At 35.0% G+C, this 27148-nt stretch overlaps 3 protein-coding genes across 6 annotated transcripts in view; 1 reads left to right on the top strand and 2 right to left on the bottom strand.

The window, feature by feature from the left end:
* LOC129951440 (cytochrome c oxidase subunit 7A1, mitochondrial) overlaps window positions 1-27148 on the bottom strand; it is a 386202-nt gene that overhangs the window by 216917 nt on the left and 142137 nt on the right. The window lies entirely within an intron of this gene.
* LOC129951433 (eEF1A lysine and N-terminal methyltransferase homolog) lies at window positions 3380-10961 on the top strand. The gene is made up of 10 exons (XM_056063573.1): window positions 3380-3627; window positions 3684-3806; window positions 3877-4113; window positions 4172-4376; window positions 4439-4568; window positions 4633-4943; window positions 5035-5215; window positions 5287-5488; window positions 5556-5695; window positions 10440-10961. Exons 1-10 carry the CDS (start codon window positions 3536-3538, stop codon window positions 10847-10849), a joined length of 2031 nt encoding a protein of 676 aa, XP_055919548.1. The 5' UTR covers window positions 3380-3535; the 3' UTR covers window positions 10850-10961.
* Window positions 10970-27148, bottom strand: part of LOC129951430 (uncharacterized) — a 77897-nt gene continuing 61718 nt past the window's right edge. For 3 of the 4 annotated variants that reach the window (XM_056063567.1, XM_056063570.1, XM_056063569.1), the window contains exons 3-5: window positions 23325-23566; window positions 21368-23250; window positions 10970-18642 (exon numbers count right to left, since the gene is read on the bottom strand). In XM_056063567.1, the coding sequence (XP_055919542.1) occupies window positions 17164-18642; window positions 21368-23250; window positions 23325-23566 (3604 nt within the window). In that variant the 3' untranslated portion in view covers window positions 10970-17163. The remainder of the gene's footprint in view (window positions 18643-21367; window positions 23251-23324; window positions 23567-27148) is intronic. The other variant, XM_056063568.1, reaches the window with a different exon arrangement.

Raw genomic sequence — 27148 nt, 5'->3', positions numbered from 1 at the left:
TTGGCCCATGGTCATTACTTTGGTATTATTTGCGTCCATCCTTAAGCCAACCACCGCTCTTATCAACTGCAGCGAATGACACATCTGATTTAAGCCTGCCGTGTTGTTAGCCATGAGACATATATCGTCAGCATAATCTATGTGGCTAAGCTTGTCAAACAGACTCCATTGGATACCGTGGCAGTCATCACATTATCAACAAAAACAGAATCGGTGACAAGAAGGAAATGGAAAGTTGTCCATTGTGCAACACAAAACACCTTGCGTTGTTGTACGATTCTTTAATAACAGCGACAATTTTCTCAGGGATTCCTCGCGCAATAAGCGATCTCCAGATGCATTCACGATTGACCCGATCAAACGCCTTCTCAAAATCTATAAACATTAGGTACAGCGGTGATTGGTACTCAGATTGTTCGAGTATGCGAAACCTCGCTTGGTGACTATTGAGTGTAGACTCGATCCTTTACTTAATCCTCTCGAGGATAATAGTTGCCATTTACTTCGGAAAAACGAACAGAACTTTGATACCGCGCCAGTTATTACCGTTTTTTTTACAATAATTAGATCCTTCCAGTCCCTTGGTTAAGTATCACTCTCCCAGACAGCCTGCACGAGTTTAAGCAAAATGCGGGAAGCTGCCTCAGGGTGTGCTTTTTGGAATTCTGCGGGAATACCATCAAGTTCAGCTGCTTTGTTTTTCTCTGCACTTGTTGGGGGACTGGTGTCAATACCCCTAGAAGATCAATATGTTCGATGCTTTGTCGCCGAGTGTGGTGACGAAATTACGACTTACGTTAGGGTCATTTAGAACGCTTGTGTTGAATCTTGGTCTCCTTGCTATACCCTCTGAGTGACGCTGTACACCAGCTGTTCGTGAGCGAAGCAAACCTAGTAGCAAGTAATGTTCACTATCTGCATCAGCCTTTCTTTCGTTACGAACCATGCTTACCCATAACTCGTTCGAGGCCAACGTTATCAGAACCAATTTTGGCATAAAAGTCCCCCATGATGATAATGATATCTAATGAATTCAGATGAATATAAAAAGAGGTCTTTTCGTGCGTTGAAGCCTCATTCGTTGGAGCGTAGCGTTGAGTAATGGTGACTTTTCTGATTTTTGAGCTAATCCTCGCCGTTATAATCCTCGCCAAAATCGGTTTAAAGGATATAAGAGTTTTGGTAGCTTCTTTAGCCAACATGATACCCACACTTTTGAGTCTTGGAAATAACTTAACGAATTATACCGATTTTATAGCGTTGGCATAGACTCTTGATATCAAAAAATGTCTGAAGAAGTTGAAACACAAGACCACATACCTAATAAAATTTTGAGGAAGGAAAGCCAGAAACACAACAACTCCGCTTACAAATATGGACTCTGAGTTAAAAATGGGCCTCATCTCTGATGCATTCAAATGACCCAAATAGCAAAGATAGGACAATGCTGGTTATCAACAGGCTTAAGTTTTTGTGTTAACTGAACTCAACATATAGTATTTATTCAAACTACGGTTTACATAATCAAGTTTGTGTACATAATTTCAATGTTCTACAATATGAATCGACAAATCTGATATTTCGTCGATCCAAAAGGTTTCAGCTTCAAAAGAGACGGTAGACATAATAACAGGATTGTCAAAATGCAATCTTGGAAAATAATTTTACAAGTATTAAGTTTTAAAACGTGGTTTTATATTGCGGTTTTCAATAGGGACTTGACAACTTTGTGTTCAATTTCGGTCTGTCAATGTCAATTTATTCAGTTAGCTCAACAAAGAGCAAAGCCTGCAAATTATAAATAAAAAACTAACGAAATTGGGAGTCGGTGACCGCAATTTTAAGAGCGTTAACTCCAAATTTCAGTTGGTACTCTAGGTCTTTTTATCAAAAACCATAATGCCCACACCCTAAAATGTGATAAATCCTTAAATAGGTCAAAAAGTTAAAAAAAAAGTTTTGTAAGGCCCAAATTGTTAGTTGCGTAAAAGAATCTTTAGTTTTAACATTTTTTGGCGATAGAGCCATTTTTGAAAAATTGACATTTTTAATTTCTTAGCGTGATTTTATTGGACCGAATGCTTTTCTTATTTGGAAAGTTATAAAACTTTGAAAAGTTTTAACTCCCAATTGTTTTGTTATGTCACCCAAATGCTACAACAACGAATGTTAAAAAAATGTTTTTGTCACTGACCAGGGTTGTCACGAAATGAATGCGATAAATTTTGGCGCAAATTGGAAGATATGAACTTGGACAAAATGTGGTTTAAACAGGAAAGTTCAGCAATCCACAAAAACATCTTTAAAGTACTATTCACATGAGCACGACCAACGACCAACGAATGAACGAATATTCGTCGGTTTTGACGTTTCTTTCACATGAGAGTTTTTAATTCGTCGCGAATGAAGCCACAGCCGAACACCATACACCACCGAAACCAAAACAAGAATGATTTTTTAGGTTAAGTACGCGCGATTATTTTATTCGTTGCGAGTGTGGATAATGTGGAACGCAAATAAAGTTTGACAGTTCGTATCAACTATAATATTTTTCGCGACGAATACATTTGTTTTCTTAAATTTATTAATACATTATAATGTAAAGTAAAATTATGTATCATAAATCAAATAGAAACTATATTGCTATCGTTTTGTTAAGAATTTGTGTGGAAATATGTCTTCAAACGTATATAAACTCACATTTTGTAATTCATTCGTCGTTCGTTGGTCGCGCTCATGTGAATACTACTTAAATCGGTTAATTGATGAAAAAGAAATGAGGTAGTCGATTGGCTACCTGGTTCCTGCAATTTAACGCCTCTAAACTATTTTGTTTGAGGCTACGTGAAGTCATTGGTTTATGCCAACAAGCCAACAAAGTTGGAAGAAATCAAATCCAACATTACGACTATTCGGGCCGAAATGATTATCCGAGTCACCAAAAATCGGGTCCAACTAATCGACTGCTGCAAACACATCCGCAGTGGTCATATGAATGATAATTAAGTTTTTGAAATATCTCAAATGGCTTTCATTAACCAAAAATTGTCAAGTATGTAGTTTCTATTAAAAAACTTATTATTTTGTATTTACATTTTCAAAGAGTTATATTTAAAAAAAATGAAATAATGGTGAAAGTCTTAAATAACATTCAAATTAATGACATTAAAATTCTCTGGAAAAGTTTGGTTTAATTTGTACATAAGAAAATAGAACTTTATTTTATTGTGCAGTGTAATTTATTAAAGACCCCTAAGTCTGCATTCATATATCCCGCCATACCAAACACATCCCACAAACTATTGTGACTTGGTCATGTTTCATATGTGAAAAGAAGAGGGAGACTTGTTGCTTGTCATTTTTTTGACAAATTTGCTTTTCTCTATCTTTTCTCTATTTTATTTTTTCTTCACATTAGACAAATAAATCAAACATATGTCGTGTGTTATGATTAATTCCCACGTTTAATGTCCTGAAGTTTCGTATGCATTTAAATTCGAATTAAGTTCCTCACAAGCCAAAGTAATTCATTAAAATGGATCTGCTTCCGAAATCCCACCACGAATTCAATCAAACCGAATATTGGAATACATTTTTCAAGAAACGTGGAACCAAAGCATTTGAATGGTAAGAATTTGTTTTCTCTCAAAAGTTTTAACTTATTTCTAATGAAAATCTTTAAGGTATGGAGAATATCTTAATCTTGTTGTCCAGATCCATAAGTATGTCAAGTACCAGGACAAGATTCTGATGGTTGGGTGTGGTAATTCAAAACTCAGCATGGATATGTATGATTCGGGGTTCAAGTGAGTTTTTCAAAGCAAACAATCTCCAATTGGGGGAACCGGCAGATTAATGTTGTGTGCATTTTTCCAGAGACATCACCAACATTGACATCTCTCCGGTGGCAATCAAGAAAATGATCGAAATGAACGGCAAGGAGCGGAGTGACATGAAATTCATTCAAATGGATGCCACGGCTATGTCCTTCGAGGATGAATCATTCTCTGTGGTCTTTGACAAGGGAACGCTGGACGCCCTTATGACAGACAACTCTGAGCAAGTTCGCAAAACTGTAGGTGCCTATTTCAGTGAGATTCTGAGAACATTAAGGTTTGTCTTCACTTTCTTGACATTCCAATAGTTTTGAATCGAATTTGGGGTATTTTAGGAATGGAGGTCGATACATTTGTATATCTCTGCTCCAAGAGCACATTCTCCAATTTCTGCTCGAGTTCTTTCCCAAGAATTCCTGCATGCTAAGAGTGGTTCGTTGTTTCGACACCGAGCAGTGTTCAGAGGAAGCTGATACGGATTCCCTATCTATGCCAGTTTTTGCTATCATTGCCACCAAATTCAAGGCTTTGCCACAAGCTGTAAGAAAGTTCTGGTAGTTTCTCATAAGAGTAATGAAGAATAGGGTTGTTTTTTCTCTTAGATTCTTGAAGTTTGTATGGGTGGAGAAAAGATGGTCCGTGTTTCCTCACCGGAGGACGTTGTCTTAGCCGTGACTTCCTCACAAAATGCAGCTATGGTCTGTAATGGACTGGCGAGGAGTAATATTATTGGTAAGATGCTCCTCTGGTGACCCTGGCAATGAGAATCCTTATCACGTTAAACCTTCCCACACAGGTCTCAATGAAGTATCAATGGATCTCTTTAAACCTGGCGAAACAACGCCTCGCTACACCATCGTCATCATAGATCAACCGCCAGTCAGGACAAATGGGAAATATGCTGCATTTATAGTTCCACAGGGACGAGAAATCGAATGGCTATTCTCCACACCACAGGGACGAAAAAAACTTCTCGAAAATGCCAAATTCAATCGTCTAGCCATTGTCACAATGCATCGGGATCAGGAGTACGGTTCCTTAGACTCGGTTAAGTCGGAATTAAGTGAAAGTGTTAAGACCTTAGCTCCTAAGGGACTCACAGATCTGGTGAGCTATTTGCATTAAGCGACAAAGCGATGAGAGAGAACGGAAAATAGAACTTGCATGAATTTCATTATTTATTTTCCCTCTTTTTTAGATTCCGTATCTTTCTTTAGGCAAAGATGTTGGAAAACGTGAGACTCTGGTTTGTGGTTTCTCCACGATATCGGGAGATTTTCGAATCGAAGAAGTCGAAGGAGATGATGGTAAAATATTCCGAAGACTGATATTCTTGTCCAATCGGAATGTTGTACAATCTGAAGCTTTGTTAAAAACAAGTAAGATTTTGTTTGTTGTTTTTCTTTTTTGGGGTGAGGATGTTTTTAAATGAATTTTTTACTTTTTACAGTTAAACCAAAAAATAAAAAACCTCGAACTAAAATTGATGTTGGCTATTTAGCGTGTCAGCATCATTTGTATATGACAGTTGGTGTTCAAATGGCAACCATGGGTCCTAGTCAAGTATCGAAAGATGATGATAATTTGAAGAATGTACTTGTGGTGGGCTTGGGCGGTGGTGGCTTGTGTACATTTATTAGAGCTGCTTTGAAGTAATTTTAAATATATTTTATGTTCTCAAAAAGGTACAAGTAAAAGTTTTAAAATTTGTTGTTTCAGAAATGTTCGTGTTACGGCAGTTGAAATCGATCCAATTATGTTGGAAGTTGCTGAGCAATATTTTGAATTGAAACAAGATAATCGGCTTCATGTTGTTATTGATGATGGTCTGGCATTTGTGAATAGATGCTGTGAAAAAGGTGAGTTTCATTTTTTAAGTGTGCGGTGTGAAAATAACTCCTTTTTTTTAATATTTACCTTCGAACCGTTCACATGATCCCTAGTCAAAAAAAGAGTTTTGGGCGATCTTGGTGAAATTAGCTCACATACCTAAAACCATAGTTTTTGTGACGTGTGCCTTTTTAAACACTGTGCGGTCCTTCGAGCTGATTTTCCATGTTAGGGACAGACAACAGACTAAAGCCGTGCTGTGAGTGTTACGGGTTCATTAGGGGTTTGATTAGTTCCTAAAATATTCATACATATACAATATACAGCAGCGTTCTTTTTGTTGATTCTGAGATAATATATTTATTATAACAATTTTATTAAAAACAGGTTTTTGTAAATCACATTTTTTGTTTTAAATTTGGTAGAAAGTTACCACCACAAACCTTGTAGATTTCGTTTCATTCTTTCTAAGAGCTTTAGAAAACGGTAATGAAGTTGATATGGTCTCTTCTGACCTCAGCAAAGCGTTTGACAAAATTTCTTATAATCTCATAGTCTTCAAAGTTTTCTGTTTTTTTTTGGAAATTAATTAATTCGTGAATATTATGACCAATTTAGATATGTTCCAATTTTATTAAAGTCACTTCTGGGGTTCCTCAATTTGAAATTTGACGCTGATGGAATGAATTTTGTTTTAAACCATTGCAGCACATGAAGAGAAGACATACAGTACTGTGGAAAACATTTGCAATTAAAACCTCCAACCTTTTTATTAAAATTTTTTTTCTTTAGTTTTCTAAACTTTTTTTGATACTACGTTATAATTGTTGCAAAAAAATTACAACTATTCACTTAAACAAAAATTAAATAACTAAATACTTAAATAGTTGGTTAAATAAAATTTGAAAAACATTTGGAACTTAGATCTCACAATTAAACTTCAAACTATTTTCTTACTTCAAGGCAAGGAAATGTTCATATTTAATTGCGTACCCGTTGTGGGCATCGAAGCTATATGATAATTAATAACCGTTTTTGGAATGTCATGCCACTACCTCTGAATTCCCGCGAATAAGTCACTTTGTGCTTAAAAATGATGCTCCCACTTCTCTTCACAGTTTTTCACGGGTTCTCTATTGGATTTAGGTCTGGTGATTGGGATGGCTCAAAGTTCTCTGCCGCCAACACAATGTATCGAAAACCAGTGGCAACATTGCCAAGATGCAATCAGAGAAGCCGCCTCTTATATGCTGGGTTTCAAGCAGCCACCAACAAGGAACCCATGGTTTGATGAGGAATGTCGGCAGGCAAATGCAGCCAAACAACAGGCACGCAGACGGCGCTGCATAAAAGGACGAGAGCTGCTCATGAGCGCTATGAGCAGAAGAGGCGAGAGGAACACCGGCTTCTCAGAAGGAAAAAAAGAGGGCATGAGAAGCTTGCGGTCGAATATGTTAAGAGGTTTAAAAGCAGGAATGAAGTTTTACGAACAGGTTAAACGAAATTCGTAGGTCACCTAGAACTGAAGGCTGCAAAGACGAAAGTGGAAACATCATAGTGGAACCGCAGTGCTGAGAATATGGAATGACCACTTCTGCAGACTGTATAACGGCGATAACGAACCGAATTTCGCTGTCAGGCAGGATGATACATTCAACATGGACGACGAAAGCCAACAATCCCGTCCTCCCAATTTAGACGAAGCAAAGATTGCCATATCTAAGCTAAAGTCTAATAAAGCCGCTGGAGCGGATGGCTTGAATGCCGAGCTCTTTAAAGCAGCTGGAGATAAGTTGGTTAGGAGCATGCACTAACTTATCTGTAAGATATGGTCGGAAGAAAGCATGCCTGATGAATGGATCCTCAGTATTGTTTGTACGATCCGGAAAAAAGGAGACCCTTTAAACTCCACCAACTATAGAGGAATCAGTCTACTTTACATCGCCTATAAAATCTTCTCTGCTGTAATATGTGAACGTCTAAAGCCCATCGTCAACAACCTGATAGGTCCTTATCAGTGTGGTTTTAGACCAGGAAATTTCACAGTTGATCAAATATTCACATTACGGCAGATACTGGAAAAAAAACCCAAGAACACCAAATCGACACCCACCATCTTTTCATCGATTTCAAGGCCGCATATGACAGCATCTACAGGGACAAGCTGTATAGAGCCATGTCTAGTTTTGGCATCCCTACCAAACTCGTCTGTTTGTGCTGGATGACCATGGAGAATTCACGCTGCTCCATAAAGGTTCGAAACAACTTAACAGAACCTTTCGATGTAAAAAAAAGGTTTGTGACAAGGTGATGCGCTGTCTTGCGATTTTTTTAACATCGTACTTGAAAGAATAGTGCAGAGCTCACACGTCAACACTAGAGGCACTATTTTTCAAAAGTCTGTCCAATTACTAGCGTATGCTTTTGACATTGACATAATCGGAAGAACTCAGCGTGATGTCAATGAGGCTTTTGTGAGTATTGAGGCAGAGGTGGGTGACCTCACCCAACTTGAAGCGCGCAACTGGAGACATCTAGCTAGAGACCGCGCTAGATTGAGAAGTTTGTTCGGTAAGGCCCAAGTTCACACAGGACTGTAGCGCCACCTTAAGTAAGTAAGTAAGATTGGGTTGGCCGTGTTAGAACCTTAATCTTTTTTCTGTGGCCAACTTCGACTTTTGTTTGGGATCATTGTCGTGTTGGAACGTCCATTTTCCAATGAGCATAAGGCAGCATAGTGTTACAAAGAATGTCTACATAGTTTTCAGACTTCATAATTCCCTCCACTTGTCGTATTGGGCCGATTCCTTGACCAGAGAAGCAGTCCAAGACCGAAACTGAACCGCCTCAATTTTTGACAGTTTCTTAGAGTATTTTCGATTTAGCCTCTCACTGTATTGCTTCGAGGCCGTCCTCCTCTATGATGGCATAACACCTTTCCACTTTTGATGATTCAACAAATAGTGGATTTTTGAATAGAATATTTCTTTGAAATTTCTGTTTGTGATGCTAATTTTTTGAAATCACGCAAAATTCTGGATTTTATATCCGATGAATATTTGTTTCCCGCCATTTTTCAAAACAATTTTATTTTTCAATTTAAAAGGAATTTATTTCCAAAAACTGTTTTATCGATCAAAGTCCTGGCTAAAACGAACTAAACAAATCAAGCTACACTTATAAACTTACCAACCTTAAAATAAATCAAATTAACTGTTATCAAAATTCGACGTAAAGAAAATTGCCCACTAGTTGAAAATGTTTTGCACAGCTGAAATCATTATTGTTTTTGTAAAAGCAGTCTATTTGTAGAATTTGCCTGTGGATCAGTGTTTTAAGATTATAAACGCTAAGGTGATACATATTAAAGTCGAAAAGCAGTAAAAATAATTTGATTGGAACAACTTTTATATATACGAATGCTCGTTTTTTACCAAAAATAGCTTAGAGCTTAACATTAGCAAATGCTTTTTCACGTAAACTTATGAAAACAGGTAATAGAAACAAAAAGAATCTTTGCCTTATGTGTGACCGTGAACTCCAATTTCTACTTCATATTGATGAAATAACTAGGTCAACTCTGGATTAGGTTTTCTTAAAAGATGGTCTAAACAATTTTCTAACCCTACGTGACCCGATTGCTTTTCATTTTTGGTCTCCACATCTAGAATAAAAAACATCTCAAATTTTCCCTGGCAAAATTCTCTTTACCCACAAATTGCTTAATTATTTTCTGTAAACTTTGGTTCAGTTGACTGCTCCTCTCTCTTTACCTCGATTTCTCTCAACACTGACACTCATAGCCTGAGAAACTGGTTTCGAGAAATCTATTGCCATGTGTTTCGAAAAAAAAAAACAACATATCATTGATAGCCAAGTAGGCTTCAGTTAGTAAAAGTTCTCAACTAAATGGGAACTCACATCAACAGAAACATAGCATTGCTAAAAGACCACTTATCTTTACCACTACATTCTGAAATTCTCCAAAAAATCAAGAAGGTTCAGGAAAGTGCCTACAACCTCAGTTTGTCTCAGTTTCCACCTATCCTAATCGTGGAGGATACTGGATGCAATGAAAAAAGTCCTGACGACTTCTAGAAAGCCTTTCAGTGCTTCATTTACTTACCATTGTCTTTAAACGAAGCCTCATCCAGATCTTTACAATTTTTATGAACTAAAAGCCAGCTTTGTTTGGTTACCATTCTTGGCTATGCACGCTCATGTCCCTCTGCCCTATCTCCTTAACCTCTGTTTTTGGCTTTAGATATCAAATCCATTCAACTCAGCATTATAAGCTTCAAAATATTCGTTGATGACTTTCAAATTAGGCTAAAACTTAAAAACTCTTATGGATAATTTGCTAACATATTTGGTGTTGGTGTTTTCTAATAAAAGGTTTCATTTTTAAAAATTAATGAATGTTTATTTTATTACGGTATGACTTTTAGAAATAGGTAACGATTCAAGTCAAATTTCTGCCACAGTAACTATTATATCTTCTGTATACTTTTTTGATCTTTGGCAGTGACATTATTTTTCGCGTCAACCGAAATAAATAATCCTAAAGGTGTTAAATGACATATTCTCAGTGAACAATTGACAGCTGCCCAAATAGTAAGCTATCCAAAATCAAGATGGAAAGTTTTATGCAATTTAATTTATTATTTTTTCTATAATCTTTTTAAATGTTTAATGATCACTACCTATTTTTTTTTTGTGATTGGTCCTTCGTTTAACTAATTCAAACTTTCTTTTTTTTCTCATCTTCCACAGAAATTACATTCGATGCGGTCCTCTTTGATGTTGACAGCAAAGATATATCACTCGGTATGAGTTGTCCACCTCCAAGTTTCTTAGAACCACAAATTCTCGAAAGCCTTAAGCAAGTAATTGGTCCCAAAGGAATGTTCATTCTCAATCTTGTGTGTCGGGATGAACAACTCCGTGAAGAAGCCATCAATAACCTACAAAAAGTATTCACCTCCTGTTGTTGTTATAAATTAGAAGAGGACGTAAACGAAGTCATCTTTTGTACGAACGATGAAAAATACAAAAATCTCACGGATTGGAAAAAAATTCTCGCTACCTCAAGTAGAAGTCTCAATTCGATAGCCATAGAATCACAATTCTGTGACAAAGATATGGTCGATGTTACGGACTTTATAAATGATTTAAAAATCTAATTTAGCCAAAAACAAAAAATAAAAACACACATTTTATTGAAGCCAGTTACCATCAAGTACCTTTCGAGAGAACATAATGACCAGACCATAAATTCAAAGAAAAAACAAAAACCAGTGTCGTACAATTTTTAAAGTCTTAAAAACAAAGTTTTATAAATTTTTATTTTCCACAAAAAGAAATAAAAATAAAAACAATTATATAATTATATATATATTATGTACGCCTAATACTTGCTTCCGCGGGTATACATTTATAGCTTATACAATTTTACTTATATTTATATATATTCTTATATAAAAAAAAAAAACAAAATTAATTAAAACCTACACATACAAAAGAAAAAATAAATTGCTAATAACGTATTTATCTTTATATTAAAAATTAACTTAAATTTAAATACAATAAATAAATTTTATACATAAACTGCAAAGAAAAAAAAAACAAAATATAGTTAATTAAAAATATAAATGATATTACAACAAAGAATAATAAACTACAAAATATATTCATATATTTATTTGTATGTCTTTCTAAAATTGTTTCATTTATATATATAAATACATATATAGAATGAAAAAGAACAAACAAAAATACATAATTTTCTTTTGTTGTTTTATTTGTTTCACAATTTGTTTTTCTTTTTTTTTCTGTAGTTTAACTAACATTAATTAACATTCAGTTTTTACTTTTTGTTTGTATCTTTTTTCTAAGCCTTATCTATCTAAATATTATGCTATGATTTTTCTTCTTTGTTTTTTTATTTGTTTATAAATTGTTTTGTATTATGCGAGTTGTTTTTCTCTCTTTTTTTAAAAACAAAAACCAAAAAAGTATAAAGAATAAAACAAAACTCCAATAATATCAATCACATTTTTTGTCAGAGGCGTTTCAGTTGCCCAAAAACACTTCTTATCGTTTATCTAAAGGAAAAAGAAAAGAATTTTTTAATTTTTTTAGTTTTGTTTTCTTATTGTGCGACAATAACAAATGTGTTAGGAATTTGAAAACATGTTAAACAAACGAACAAAAAAAAAAGAAGAAGCAAAACAATGCAACAGAAAAATAACAAAAATTTTAAATGCGAAGCACAAGCGAGCGACTCCTGAAAATTTGGAGACATGGAGCAAGAAATGGCATTTGCGAGCAAGTGGATGAAATGATAACTTGTAGATCTTTAAGGATGACAAAGAGAAGTTAAAACTTAAATATTGCCACAGAAATTAAAGAAATTGATGTTCTACTTTTCTAGACCTCCGGATTCTATGATATACATACAGTTGCTCCCAAACTTGAGCGTACACTCAATTGAGAATTACTTATTTGTTACTTTTCCTATCTAAGATGTAATATTTTTGGGAAATTCTTTTTAATCTCTATTTTTTATAATTTTGTTTACGAATACATAACAAATCATTACTTAAACAAAAGGTTATATTAAAAAAACTGCATTATTTCAACATTTCATCACACAAAATTAAGCGTACAATTTGTATTTTTGGCTTCTTAAATCAAGTAATCAAAAAAGAACGAGTAATTTTAAGAAAATTCAAAGTAAAACCAAAAACGAGTGTACCAAACTTGGGGGCCGAAATGGCGACACTTATTGAAAGAAGCGAAACTGTTTATCGCGTTCTTAAAAAGAATGATTTTAACGGCAGAATTGATCGGAAACAAATCTTTTATTTCCAAAATTAATAAGCGAAAATATCTTGAGTTCGCTAAAAAGCACCTCAACAAACCCCAAATTTTCTGGAACGATGTTTTGTTCTCGGACGAGACCAAAATTAACTTATTTGGGTCTGACGGAAAGCAAATTGTTTGGAGAAAGCCCAATACTGAGTTCAAGATGGAGAATTTGCTTGCCGCTGCTAAGCAAAGGAGAGAAAATATTATGTTATGGGGGTCAATGGCGGCAAATGGGACTGGGAACTTTAAATTTATTGACACAATCGTAAACAAGTGAACATTTTTCGACGTTCTTAAAAGAAATTAGCGTCAGTCTGCAGAAAAACTGAATTTATCAATTACCTTTTAATTCCAACAAGATAACAATCCAGAACAGACATCGTTTGTTGTGAAGGAATGGTTGCTGCATAATGCCAGAAACCAGCACAAGACCCCACCTCATTTTCGGGTCCCCAATCCCATCGAGCATTTGTGGGAAAAAATAATGGAGAATTGTAACCCAACCAAAAATGTCAATTGAAAGCGAAGATCACAGAATTTTGGGAAAATAAATCCCCACCTTTTACTACAAAATTGTTGAATCAATACCGCGGGGACTATAAGCTATGAATATGCCAAAAGGCACTACAAAATATTAAAATTTAAATTTGACCAATAATTAACATTTTGTATGCTTTGAATTCCAAGTGCACGCTTAATTTTGTGCCATGCATTTTATGATTTTTTGTAGTTTTTTAATTGTTATTATTTTTTCTTAATTGTCTTTGTTGTTTTTAAAAAAGTTTTTATTTGCTGGTGTACGCTCAATTTTGAGAGTAACTGTATATATTTTTGTTAGAAAAGGTGCTATGCCATTTTTTTGAATTTGTATTACAAATCGTTTTCGACGGGCCTGTGATATGGCTGTTTAATAATTTAGCTTGAATCTACATATGTCCACTCGAAGAAAAACAAATATACACACTTTTTAAAATTGATTTTTAACGTTTATCAACCAATCAACCCAATATTTGAGGGTTTGAACACAAGAAATAGATCAAAAGGGGAATTAGACTTTTATAGAATTCATGAAAACTTTTCTTTCAAATCTTTACCTATTCAGTTTTTTTTTCGGACTCAGATTGCTGCAAAATTTTAAAAGATAACAAAGGTGTTTAATATATTCATTCAAATTTCGGATCAAAAATGGCACTTTTTTGATTTTGGCGATACTTGAATTTGTTATTCTGTTTTCAAATTGTACGTCTTTTAAATGGAAGGCTTTTCAAATAATCCAGAATGTTTCGAAGTGCCATTTATGATTAAAAAGCTTCATGAACGAATTTAAGACTTTAATTTTTTTATGTGGATCAAAGGCAGCTAAGAGATGGATATAAGAAAGATGTTATTTGTTAATTTTTTGATCAGAAGGTGAAATTCTGACTTTTACAAGTTGAAATATAGTTCATTTGGAATTTTCAGGACTTTGGAACTTTCATCGGTTTGTGATTTTGTTGATTTTCCGTTTACATATATAAACTGAGTATACTCCAAAAGAGTGTGTATATAATTTTTATAGAACAATGTAATGCTTTTTGTTCTTGTGCCCGCGACAACGTCGACCGCCTAAATTTTTCTCTTAGTGTTGCGAATGGTGTTTACTCAGCAATGTTGAATTCCAGGTTCCGAAGAGCAGAACAAAAGTTGAGTAATCTGAAAAACCGAAATGAGGTGTTTCCCGAAGTTATATTTGCATAAATCTTTTGTTTAGCGTGTCGTATGACCTGTAGCCAAGTCTTGCTGGAACTGTAAATGTCGCAGCCTCATTTAAAAAAAAAATATCCAACTCCGTAGTAGACTTTTTTCTTCGAAGTTGTAACTTAAGCCAATTGCAGATGTTTTTTATAATTCGACTATGAAGAATCCTTAAACAAAAAATTTCGAAAATGCAAACAGGTTAATTAAATACTGCGTGCTGATATGTATATTACAATCAGCAGCTGAAGGAGGGCATTAGCTTAGCGGGTTAGCATAAACATTGCTTGCCATTAGTATTTTAAAAGCCTCTGAGATTTCTTAAACAAAAGTATCAACATTTCAGACGGAAATTTGATCTTATCCAGGCAATTTAGAGTGTTAAACTAAGGACTATACAACGAAGTAGTAGACTAAACTGTAAAATAAAGGTCCAACGTCTGAGATGACTAAACCACGCTGAACCCATCGATCTTGGAGTGCGAAACTGGATATATCTAGCTAAAGAACCGATATGGGTTAAGTAGTTTTTTTTTGGGACTCACTAGTTCACACGGGACTGTATCGGTGCCTTAAGTAATTTGATTGTGCTCCACATAGTATAAAGATACATGTTTCACGAGAGCGAACCCAATCATCAGCATTCTGGACCTGTCGAGCTAAGTATTTGGTTTGCTACCAATTAAAAAAAAAAACTTTTCTTACTTCATCTTTTGACTATGTTAGCTCACGGAGCAACTAAAGTGGGCGGATGAACGGGTTGCCACTTGTGAAACATGTCTTTCTATCTTTGTTGTACTTCCATACCTGGCTTGTATAAGAATGCAATTTCGTATGTCTTCAGCATAAATATTGGATTAATTGAATTCATCTAAAGATTGTCACTTTAAATTTTGAAATCACTAATTATTGGCTCTGAAAAGATTCCAATAATTTGACTGCAATTTCTAAAAAGCATTCATGATGTGTTTTACTTGCATTCTTTTGAAATTTTTACTTTAACTTTAAGTTTTTGCGTTCTTTTGAAGCCTGAATTCTCAAGTGAATTTTCATTAAATTTTGTTTGCAGAATTCAAAACAAATGCAAACACTTTAAGTGAAATCAAAGACTTTAAGTGAATGCTAAGACTTCAAGTGAATGCAAACAGTTCAAAAGAATCCAATCTTCAAAATAATGGTGGATAAACGGAAATCAAAAAAACGCAAAGATTTGTATTCAATTCATGAATTTTTTATTGATTGCAATAATTTCGAATGCAATCTTTTATGATTACAATTGAAGGAAAAAATGTCAATTCATTGATTTCAATAAATTAAAGATTATTTCGTTCTTTTCAAGTTTTTGCATTCTTTTGAAGTATTTGCATTGGGCAGGCTTAGGTGATATAAAGTACTTGAAAGTAAGGCAAGTTTCTGGTATCTGATTGGCTAGCTGCCAAAAAATTGTGCATGTTCATGCGTCTTAAGGGACTTGAAAGTAAGGCAAGTATAGCATCTGATCGGCCAGCTGCCAAAAAAAATTTCCCTTACAATCAAGTCAAGTCAACTTATGTCAGAATGACAATCGACCATGTTTTTTAATTAACTGAAAGTTGAACTTTATTCCTCTACGATTTATTTATTTTTCGCACAAGTCATTTAATAATTTTATGTAAAAGGGTTTCTCGTCAAATTAGAAAAGATATAAATAATATTTCTTTACATTACGATATGCAAATTAGGATGGACTTGTAGTTTGCCTGAGGCCTGTTTTGTAGACAATAATGTTTTTGGTAGTTTTGTAGTAGAAGTTTGGGAAGTAAAGTTCTGAGTTTGAAGTTTATGACACTTGAAAAACTAACAAGTTGACTTAGTCGAAATGAACGTTTGAAGAATGCAGTTGCCTGCAAATGAAGTCCCTTATGTTGTCTGAACCTGTCTATTCTTTTGAAGTTTTTAGATTAACTGGAAGTTTTTTTTAATCTTTTGAATTCTTTGGAATCTCAAGTCGAGTTTAAGTTTCTATTGTCTTTTTAAGGTCAAATGATTGGTTATTGCAAAATTTGTTTCGATCTGTAATGCTTGCATTCTTTTAGAAGCGTTTGGTTTGGGGATGCACAAAGCTTTGTCTCAAAGCTCAATACTCTAATATTAACAGTCTTTTTAGCGTACAAAATCTTACCAGAGTGATACATTACTGTCATAAAGATTTTTAATGCAATTGTTAAACAAATTCGTCTCCTGACAAAAATAAAGAATTGACTTTGTATACGAATTTTCTAAGGATAATCTCGCACAACCAAACAAAAATTAAAAGTCCCTCAAAACCTTATCCTACTACGGAATTAAATTTCATCGGAGTTATATTTTTTGACTATGAAACACTATTTTTTGTTTAGTGGTTCCTTCATAGTCAAAAGATGAATATTGAGCTGTTCTTATATTGATGATTCAATTGCGCAATACCAAAAAAAAAAGAAATAACTATTAACTTATTTGTAATTCTTTTAAAACATAAAAGCTTCTTCTTCTTCTTTATTCCACCACAAATCAATTTAGTATGGTTAGCGGACAAGAACTAAAACCATCCATTTTGTTTCTAAAATAAAAATTAAATTGTAAATGCTTTTTTTTACATTTTAGCAAACAGTCTTCTGAATATTATATAATTTTCAAAATAAAAAAATAACTCATATTTTTTATCAAAAATTTCAACATACAAATAGTTAACCAAAAAATAAGTGTCTCTCTCTCTTTTTAATTCACATAACAATTAATGAATTTTTTGTTTTTTAATTAAATTAAATTAGCGCTCGCACAATACACAATCAATACAAAAACAAAAAGTTAAAATTAAAATTAAATTTAAATAAACAACACACAAAACAGTCAGCGAAAAAGGCAGGCACACACTTCAAAAGACCTTTTTGAATATTCTATTGAAAGTGTGACTTTTTTTCGAGCTTCTATTACTACCAGCACTACTTCCACTATGGCTTCCGCCACCACTATTACCATTGCTGCTTGACGTCGATGTCGCTATGGTTGATGTATTAATAGCCTCTTCTAGAATACGAAATGAATTATCACTGCTTCCTTGACCACTGTTAGGCAGAATCTCGGAGAGAGATGAAGCCGGTGATGGTTGACCATTATGTGCTGTTCCTATACCGTTGATTTTTGTTGACTTAAGAACAACACCGCTACCACCATTACTACCAATATTCTGACTAGATGTTGTTGATGATGACTTTTTGGATCGATACCACTCCCAGCTAGTCGATTCGTGGGGTGTTGATTTTTTACTACTTTTGCTGAATGGTGATTTGAAGAATGCTGGCGATGAAAGTCTTCGGGTTTTCTTGTTATTGTTGTTATTTTTTCGTTTATCCTCTGAACTTGCCGCACCATCATTAATCTGATAGCCTGATGGTCCGTCTGGCATGAATTCGTTGTAAGCCAGATCGGCTCCGGGAATAAAGTTCTCGATTTCATCTTCGTCGAGAATTAGTTTTTCATCGAATGAGTCTGTTGTTGTGTTGTTGTTAGTTTTGGAAAACCCAATATCAGAAGGAGCTGATTCTTGCCTTTTGTAGCTTGGATTGTTCTTCTTTGACTTTTTCCCAACCCGTCCGTTGAATAGATTAACGAATTTCCTGGATTTACCACTCAATGACGACGACTGTGGTTGCTCTGATGTGCACACTGAATCCGATTCACTTGCATTGAATTGATCGTATTCCTCGTCCTCGAGCACAGCAGCCGGAACAGGTTCGGCTGGCGGTAGGTCTTCTACGCCGGGATTGAATACTCCTGGTTGACTAACCTCGGGCCATGAGCGTTTTTCTCCCTTTCGATTAGCCTTTCTGCCATAGAATACCGAAACTTTTCGCTGTCTCACTTTTACATCGCTCTCTGGCGCCGAATTCTCCCCGGCACAGTCTTTGAGAATCAACATCGCCTCCTCACTTGGGCGACGAATTTTCTGCTTCCCTGTCGAAGCATCGGAAAAGTCATCAAACGACTTCCTGCGATTCAGCTTCTTTTGTGTGGCCTTCCGTTTCTCGGCTTGTTTGTAGTTGGGTGAAAGATTCCTCGCCATCGAACGATAGCAAACAACTCCCACAATCGTCAGCAGAATCATAAATGACCCCACGAAGATAATCAGGATTATGCAAGCATGCACCTTCAGCGAGACATCTTCCAGCTCGTCCTTGAGCAAAGCATTTCTCTCCAATAGCTCACGTTCCTGATCGGAGTGTCGTCGATTTTGGTCTTCCAATGCTCGAACGGTCTTCGTCAATGACAATTGCAACTCTTCAACTTGTTTCTTGTAGCGGCGACTTAGTTCTTCCAGATACTGTCCAGACAGCGACATGTTGCGCTCAAGTGCCTGCAATCAAATACAAAATGAAGAAGTTAAATGAAATGAAAATTTGGCAAGTTTTCAAGTTTGTTACGTATCAACATAAAGAGAAATGGTTGGATAAAGGAAGAAGGAAAATGTTTAGTCGATAACTTATGGTTGTTGCCTTGCCCACTGTTATCAAGAATATCTAGAAATTCGAGGGTGGTCTTTGGGGGTATGGTGAAGTTTCGCTCACGCAACATAAAAATAAAGGCTAAGCACCGCGTCGCGCCACCAAAGGCATTGATTTTGTTGTGTTATTCTTGAGAAAGGAAGACTGCGCGTCAGATACTAGCAACAAATCAGTCTTCATTTCCGTTTAAGAAGCAACGAAATCGAAAGTAACCTACCTACCTAACAGTGTTAGTGAGTTAGTGATATCATTTGGCGAGGATTTCTCCTTGAAATAAACTATACTTTCGATTGGAATCGTGTGAAGAGCAGAGACGAGAAACACAATATTTATTGACCATTTCCTTTTTCAAATGTTTCTATTCTATTGTTTCTAAAAGCTTTTCTGTTGGAAGGTATTTGAAGTTACTGATATTATTTACTAGATGGTATGTGTTCCATTGAAGGCTCTGGGGAATTAGTTTTCATATGTACCTAGGTAGGTTGGTAGGTCGGCCTTCTTATTTTTGATTTTGCAAATGAGGATAATTGGAGAGGTTATTGTGTCGAAATAATTTAAGGCGGTAGATTAGCATTTAGATTGAGGTGTTTTTGGGTACGTTGAATAATATTTGCATTTTTAACTTTTGAGTTTGAATTTTTATTGCATTGGCCTAGCATGCAATTTGAATGTGCTCCATAGACATTTATGTTAATATAGGAAAAGAGTTAAAAGGTAGACATTCCTCGTTTCGGAGAAAATATTGTATTAGATGTTTTTTTAGCTCGATTTGAATATTGAATGTGGTGCTAACTATGTGCTACTGTGACTCTACTGCTTTTCTGCTTTAGTCTTGTGAGTTGATGAGAATTTGATTATTTGATAATTTGGTGGAGGTGTCGGTTCGTAGCATGCGATTACGGGGCTCATTTGAGCCAAAAGTGGTGCGGTGAGTGGAAAGATAAGAGAGTTGAGTATTTCTCAAAGTACGGGGGTTAGTGTTAAGGAAGATGATGATGACGATGGATAAACAAGATTTTAGATACGTTCTTTCAGCGTCCAGAGTCTTGATATTTTTTATTTGAAGGCGTACTTGATAAGGATGAAGGATCAGGCTATCATACCAAGCTAGATCTCGAGGGAACGTCTTTGACCGCTTTCTTGAAATACGGTCGTCTTGGTGAGAAGCATCCTTAAAGAGGAGACGGATAAAGCTGATGCAGAAAAAATGCGCTTACTTAGTGGCTAAAAAAAATCCTTTGACCAAACTTTTACAAGGCCGAGTGCTGAATGGGCTTTGAGACCATCTATATGAGCACGGGAATTAAGCTCTTTTGTCGCAAAAGCAAAAATACGGAGAAAGCGACTAATTTTTATTTATTTTATAGACTGAGGAACTTTCGAGTTAAATAAAGTAAAAATCATGGTAATGGCCCTGGAAAATGTTGTGTCATCAGTGTAAAAAGAGAAGTGAAAATATTTAGAAATTAACTTCACATCATTCAGGTGACGATAAAAAGAGGACCTAAGTGGCTACCTTGTGGTACGTCAGAGGTTGAAAAAAGGATAGGAAAGAGAGCATCGGAAGGGAACATTGTAAACGCTGTATTCTAGGGAAGAATAAATCCATTGCAACAAAATTTTTGTCCTTTGACAGATCTAGATCAAATATTAATTGATTTATTTTAACCATGGAAAACCTCAAAAGTCTGTGGGTTTGATTATTAGGTCAACTTCGTTTCCTTTTTCAAGCACCGAGAGTGTAAACGGCACTAATTGAAATTTTTAGTTGTACACTTTTAAAAATAATATTGTCTAGAAGAAATGAGCAAGTAATGGACCGAGACAGAAATTAGGCATATATTCAAAGTATTCAGAATCTGGAATTAAAGAATGATCGGTAAAAAATTGATTGAAGTAGTTAGCAAACTTATACGAGATAGTTGGCAATATGAAAAATTGTTGTTGCAAGGAAAAAAACTCGGTGCAGAGGTTTCAAGAAAAAAAGGAAGGAATTATATGGGGGTACGATTTTACGACATTCCTTCCAATTTCAATTTCTAACTAGCAAAAATTTACAAAACAAACATGCAAATGAAAGTGACATAGATAGCAGTTGCTGATTTTGACAGTTGTTAAGCTCCTTGCACTCTTGCAACAAAAATTTGCAAGTTATCAATGGAGGAATTTGTGAAACTTTGTGTGATGAAACAAGAGTTCGCCTGTATTTAAACTGATTATCTTAAGGCTTTTGACCTTCTTTTTCTTCTACTTTGCTTAAAGCAATTGGGTTTCCTCTTCAATTCATTACATGGATTTCTTCTTATCTTCAGGATATGTCTTACCAAGTTAACTTTAGATGTACTTTCTCTAACCTTTTCATTGCCAAATCAAGATTTCCCCAGGGTCAGTTAAGACCACTACTTTTTGTCTAAGCTATCAATGATATATATTTCAGTATACGCAACAGTAAAATCTTAATCTATGCTGATGGTATGAAAATCTTTAAGAACATGAACGATCATTGACTGATCCAAGACGATATTAACAGTTTTGTTATTTGGTGCAAAAACAATGAGCTAAACCTCTAATACTCACTTTAATTCGATTATTCAGTCTTATGAAAACACTCTCCGAGTGTGGTCCACTGGGAATTCTTTGCTGACTACCTTGATTGCCACCACCTGCCGCATTATTACCAGTTCCAGGTACAACTCCTTCAGATAGTAACGTATCAAGATTGTCCCATGTAGATGGATCCTCTGACGGTGATGGTTTCAGAGTCATATCGCCACCTTCAGCTCTTGGTGGTATGGTTGTGTCCATGAGGGCCTCTTCTGCTGATCTTTGTTCATCACTCCTAACAACATCCACTGGAGGTGCTTCAATGGAAGAAGCTTTCTCATCTGCCATATCACCTACATTGTATATATTTATATCTAAGGTCTCTGAGGACGACGACGACGACGATGGTAGAGAAGGATCTTCATAAATTCTTTCAGTCGAGGTAATTTCTTCCTCAACTTTAATTGGTGGTGGTGGAATTTGAAGTGACAACTCGCCCGAGAATTCATCCTCGACTTTTGGGTTTCTCTTCACATCTTCGGCAATGTCTGGCAGTTTATCGAGATTCCCAAAGGAACCTCCATTGCTTTTGTCAATTGTTAAATTCATCGATACTTCTCCGTTTTGGTCTCGTTCATTTGAGTCCATGTCCATGGAATCGTTCAAAGTTATTCTCCTTCTTCCCGCCAGAAGCATACACAATGCTCCGACATAGTCCTCCGGCAATAAGCTCAGAAAGTAACTACTCTTCTCATTCAGTCCGCTGCTCTTACAATCTAAATGGCTATTAAGGTTAACACTAAATCTTTTGGCACATATCTGGGATGTGTGAATGTCGCTTTTCAGGCGCTCGACTTGAAGCATATCTAGCAGCTGAGCATGTTTGCACGAGAGCACATAATTGACTCGAGCAGCTAGAGATGTATCTTTGCACTGGTTGCAAGCGAATTCGCCTGCAGACGGTGTGAAGCAGCCCTGATCGCTCTTGATCTCCATTGTGGTTCGATTGGAGTTAGTCTTGACCAAGACTTCGGCGGCTTTTTTCACAATGGACAATACAGCATCGCTCGCAGATTTGAATAGATTATTCTCGTGCTTTTGGTGCGCCTGTTCGGGTGTGATATCATCGTCATACTCGTCGATGTCATCGGCGCGATCCTCAGTCTCGAAAGCCTCAAACTCCGACGTCCCATACACACGGAACAATGAAACTGGGCAGAAATGCTCCGAGTTGTAGTGTGAGTGGATGTCCACCCGTACAAACTTCCCAAACAAATGCGGATGCAGATCGAAGGTTTGTATCGTCCGCTTGTCATCGGCAATGAATCGACCCACATTCGACCAGTCCCGAGTTGGAAAACGATTACTCACAGCGACGGTGAAATTCTTGGGCGACGACGAGAAGAGCTCGAAATTGGCCAAATCGATTTTCTCGGCTTGAATTGCTTCGCACAGTTCTACAACGAACCAAATGCGGTTTGTACATGGACTCAGCATGTATTCATCTTTCGATGAAGTCAACACAGCTCCGGTGTTTTGGGCATCCGAATTGGATGCGATTATTTTCGCCCCACAATCGGGTGAGGCGTAGTTTTTTGTTCGCAGCTTTCCCGGTTGCAGCTTCGACCCAGTTGTTTGGTTTTTTCTCTGGGTCGATGAATTGACAACGTCTTGCTCGAGTTGTTGTTTCTCTTCGGCTTCCATTTGCTTTTGGGCCCATTCTGAGAATACCGGAATGGGTACTTCTTCGGCAGTAAGGTTGACTTCATGGGCTATTGTGGCATTTGTAGTTGCTTTAGGCATCGCTGGAGTCGCTGTCACGCTGACCACATCAGCCGCAACAACTTCATTACTATCAGGTGGCTGTGGTGGAATCAATCCACCTGAATCATTTATTTTTTCTATCTGATCATTTGCTGCAAAGGAAACACAAAATCAAGGTTAGTGGTTGGAAATCTTATATAAAAATAGATAAATGCCTGCGGTATACCATTTTGGTTGCTGTCAGTGGTTTTTGTTTCGTTGGCGTCCTGTTGAGTCTGATTGGTGACATTCGATTCGGATGTTGAGATTATTACGGAATCGATGGTGTGTTGCTCAAGGCTGCCACCGCTGCCACTACCACCGACACCGACACCGCCAACAGCACCACCACTCATCAGGGGTGGGTCGGTGGATGTTATTTCATTCAATGGTATTACAGTTGGGTTTTCGGAGGAAATATCTGGTAAGCTGAAACGAGATAACAAAATGGAACTTAATAATTTATTGGAGGTTGTTTATGGAATATTTATACTTATATGAGTGTTTGAAAGGGATTTATGTGAAAAGTCTAGAACACTACTGAAGGGACTGAAATAGAGATTCTCTAACCTTGAACTAGCCGACTTTAGTCTATGGTTGAGGACGTGAGGTATTTTTAAAAATTAAATTAGTGACAAATAAAGATCTTGAGGCAAAGGGAAACTATTTTACTTAAGTATATTCGAAGTTTAAAGGTCAAATAGTAAGTGAACAACAATATTTGAGTTATAAATTCAGAATTGAAGGTGGGTAAGACTTTTGGAGAAATAAGAGGTTTAAGTTGAAAAGTAATTTCACGTTAAGTAGTTTAGTGAATGTCTTTTTTTTGGGAGAAGAAAATTTTAAGGGATAGAGTAAACGAGATAACAAGGAATTTAATTATTGTTGTTTTTTTATATTATCATTTTGTTAATTGCAAGTTAACATAAATTTTGAATTTCTGCGGTTTGCATAAAGAAAGACTATTAGTGAAAAAAGGTAAAAAAGTTCCTATTTAAATTTTGTGTAAATTACTAAAGGACAAAGAAAAGTAATTCCATAGCGGAAAGGTTGGAAGAAATTAATATGAAACAGTTTTTAGTTAGTTTTAAAAATGGAAAATTTTAATTATTTAATTTAGTTTATCCAATTATTAAGTTAATGCTACATTTTTATACAGCTTTAAATTTATTTGCTATTTCTATTAAATGTGAACTAAAATTTTACTTTAGGAACAAACTCTACTTAAAACTGGGAGTGCAAAAAGCAGGGAAAGAGAAATTTGGAATATTCGGGTAAAATCCATTCAAAACAAAAATTGGAGTACTGAATTTCAAAGAAACGCTGATTGCATTGCGACACTAAATATTTATGATTTACTTCATCAAAAAGAACAGAACAAATGAAAATATTGGAAATTATAAAAATTATTATAGTCAGCAAAATTTTGTATCGACTGATGTGATGATGTACAGGCATGGACATAAAAATATACACAGAGACAGTTGCTAAGAGTAAAACCAAATTAAAACAACAACATGCATTAGAAGTAGTTTTAACCGTTATCAAAAAAAAGTTAGACATTCTTATAGTTTTATATTTTTTGCTTGTTGATTGTTTGGAGATGAACCGTGCCTTAGGTAAGACTGTGTTTTTAGTGGACATTAAAATAGAAACACATTGGAAAACAGACCTTAATATTTAACTAGTATCAACAATATTAGTTTGTAATATTTTTTTTTTTTTTTTATAAAACAATAAGTTCAATTTAGGTAAATTTGAATTACTGTTATAATATTACTAATAATTCTAAGAAAAAATATGGGTCGCGGTAAGCATTGTTGCCTAGAAGAGTAAGTTGTCATATTAGTTCTAAGAAATAAGGGAAAATCTTTGAGTTAAATAGCCAGGACAATGAGAAGATCTTTCAAGTTGATTGCAAAAGCAATTTGACCGCTAAGAGCCAAAAAACGGAAGGGAAAACCAAGCAAAACAACTCCAAAAGAAGACTGAAAGATAATTTGCACCTCAAAAAAAGATCTTTACCAGTCTTCAAGGGAAATAAAAAACAAACTACAGCTTCCAATAACTTCCAGAACTGTTCGTAGAAGACTTTTTAAGCTAACTTGCTTAGAAGGATCGCAAAAAGAGGAAAACGAAATATAACAACGCGGTTTTGATTCGCCCACGATCATTTTGATTAGAGTGGGCCAGAAGGAGGCAATAAGTGGAGGAGTGTTTTGTTGATGAATGAAACAAAGATAAATTTGTTCGGAAGTGATGGCAGACAAACCGTAAGAAGGCTTAATTTGAAAGAACTGAGTCCCAAATACATCCAAAAAACGGCCAAGAATGGTGGCGGCAGTATCATACTTTGGGGTTAATTTTCTTGGTATGGCGTTGGACCAATACATTTGATTGAGGGTAAAATGGATCAAAATAAGAAGGTGAATATCATGAAGGATACGATGTTGCCTTATGCGAACGAGAACCTGCCTCTCAAATGAAGACCAAACTGAAAAAAAATCTTTTTAAGCCAATACAAAATTGAATTTCTAAAACTCTGTTTGGTGTTTCTATTTTAATGTCCATATCTGTATATCAGATTATTTAATTTTTTGAAAAGTATTTCAATTATGACATTGATCGAAAGTTAGAACTTTGAAAACAATTTAACTCAATTTCAATTTAGATTTAAATTTCAAATTACTAGATTTCCGAAAACCCAGCTGATTATTATAAAATTTATTTGAAGAAGATTTGAATTTGATATTTTTGAGCCACCCCAAATTGAATACATTAAAATTGTATGCAATTAGTTTGCAATGGAAAATTGTTTCATGTAGTACAAACGTATGTTATAATAGTTTTTTTAAAGTTAAGTGATGTGTTGAAAGGCTTTTCGATTTTTGATGTCCAGAATCTATTTTTGTTATATTTCAAAGCCTCCAAATGTGATCCAAAGCCACTTTTGATTGACAGAAGTAACTAAATGTGTAAACACGTAAAGCTAAAACATACATGGTTTTTATTTGTCTTTTTAGTGACAGAAATGATGTCACCAAAAGTAGAAGAAATACAAGGAAGTGTTATTACAACTTCAAAACACTTGTTTTTAACATCAGCTGTAATTTTACAATTGTTCAAATTTGTTCAGGTTTAAAGAACTCGCTTGAAGGAAGCATAGAAATTTAATAAATAATGTAGACATTTACCTTTAAATTCGAAATTCAAAAATCAAGTAAAATTATTTCTACAAAAGGAAAATAAGAATAATTAAAAGTATGTTTAATGTAAATGTAAATGTTTGTTGTTGACATTAAAAACACATCTGGAAGCAAATAAATATCATAATCATGAACTTAAGTCTAACCTTGAAATACTGAACCTGAAAACTAAAGTTAACGACTCGTTAAACAAACATTTTATTAACACAGAATTAGACAGCGCTGTTTATTTATGAAAGAGACTTTAGTACACAATAACAATTTCCTTGACAAAACAAAAATTATTGCTATTTTATTTAATAGTTCAAAGCAAACAAAAACAAGGAAAGGGTAATGAAAAATACAATTTATTTATAAAAATAAACAAAATATAAAAATGCTACTATACTTAGGACTTTATCACATATATTTTTGCAAATATTTGCAAATTCTTGGAATGCAAAAGTAAGAATTCTAGAATGAATAAATCACCCTTCACACATAAACATTGTTTTTGAAGTTTTTGGCTGAAAAAAAAAACTTTCTTAAGGTAATTCCTGTTTCGTGACCTTTTTTTAAATATTTTAATTTAATAAGTAATTCTAAGGTTATCAGTGAAACAATTAGTTTTAATGAAACTGCAAATAAGCATAGGAAAAATGTTGAGGCTGAAATTAAATTTGAAGAGTTTTTGGGAAATAGAACTTTTGAAGAAAATTAAAGTAAAAAAACATGTAGACCCAATGAAACGTTTTTAGTCAAACATTGTTTCTGAGATTATTTTAAATCATCAAAAAAAACTTCTGAATATTAAAATGGTAGTACG

Source organism: Eupeodes corollae, chromosome 3, assembly GCF_945859685.1.
Source record: "Eupeodes corollae chromosome 3, idEupCoro1.1, whole genome shotgun sequence".
NCBI lineage: Eukaryota > Metazoa > Arthropoda > Insecta > Diptera > Syrphidae > Eupeodes > Eupeodes corollae.
Note: the sequence above shows the minus strand (reverse complement) of the source record. Positions and strands in the feature narration are given on the sequence as shown.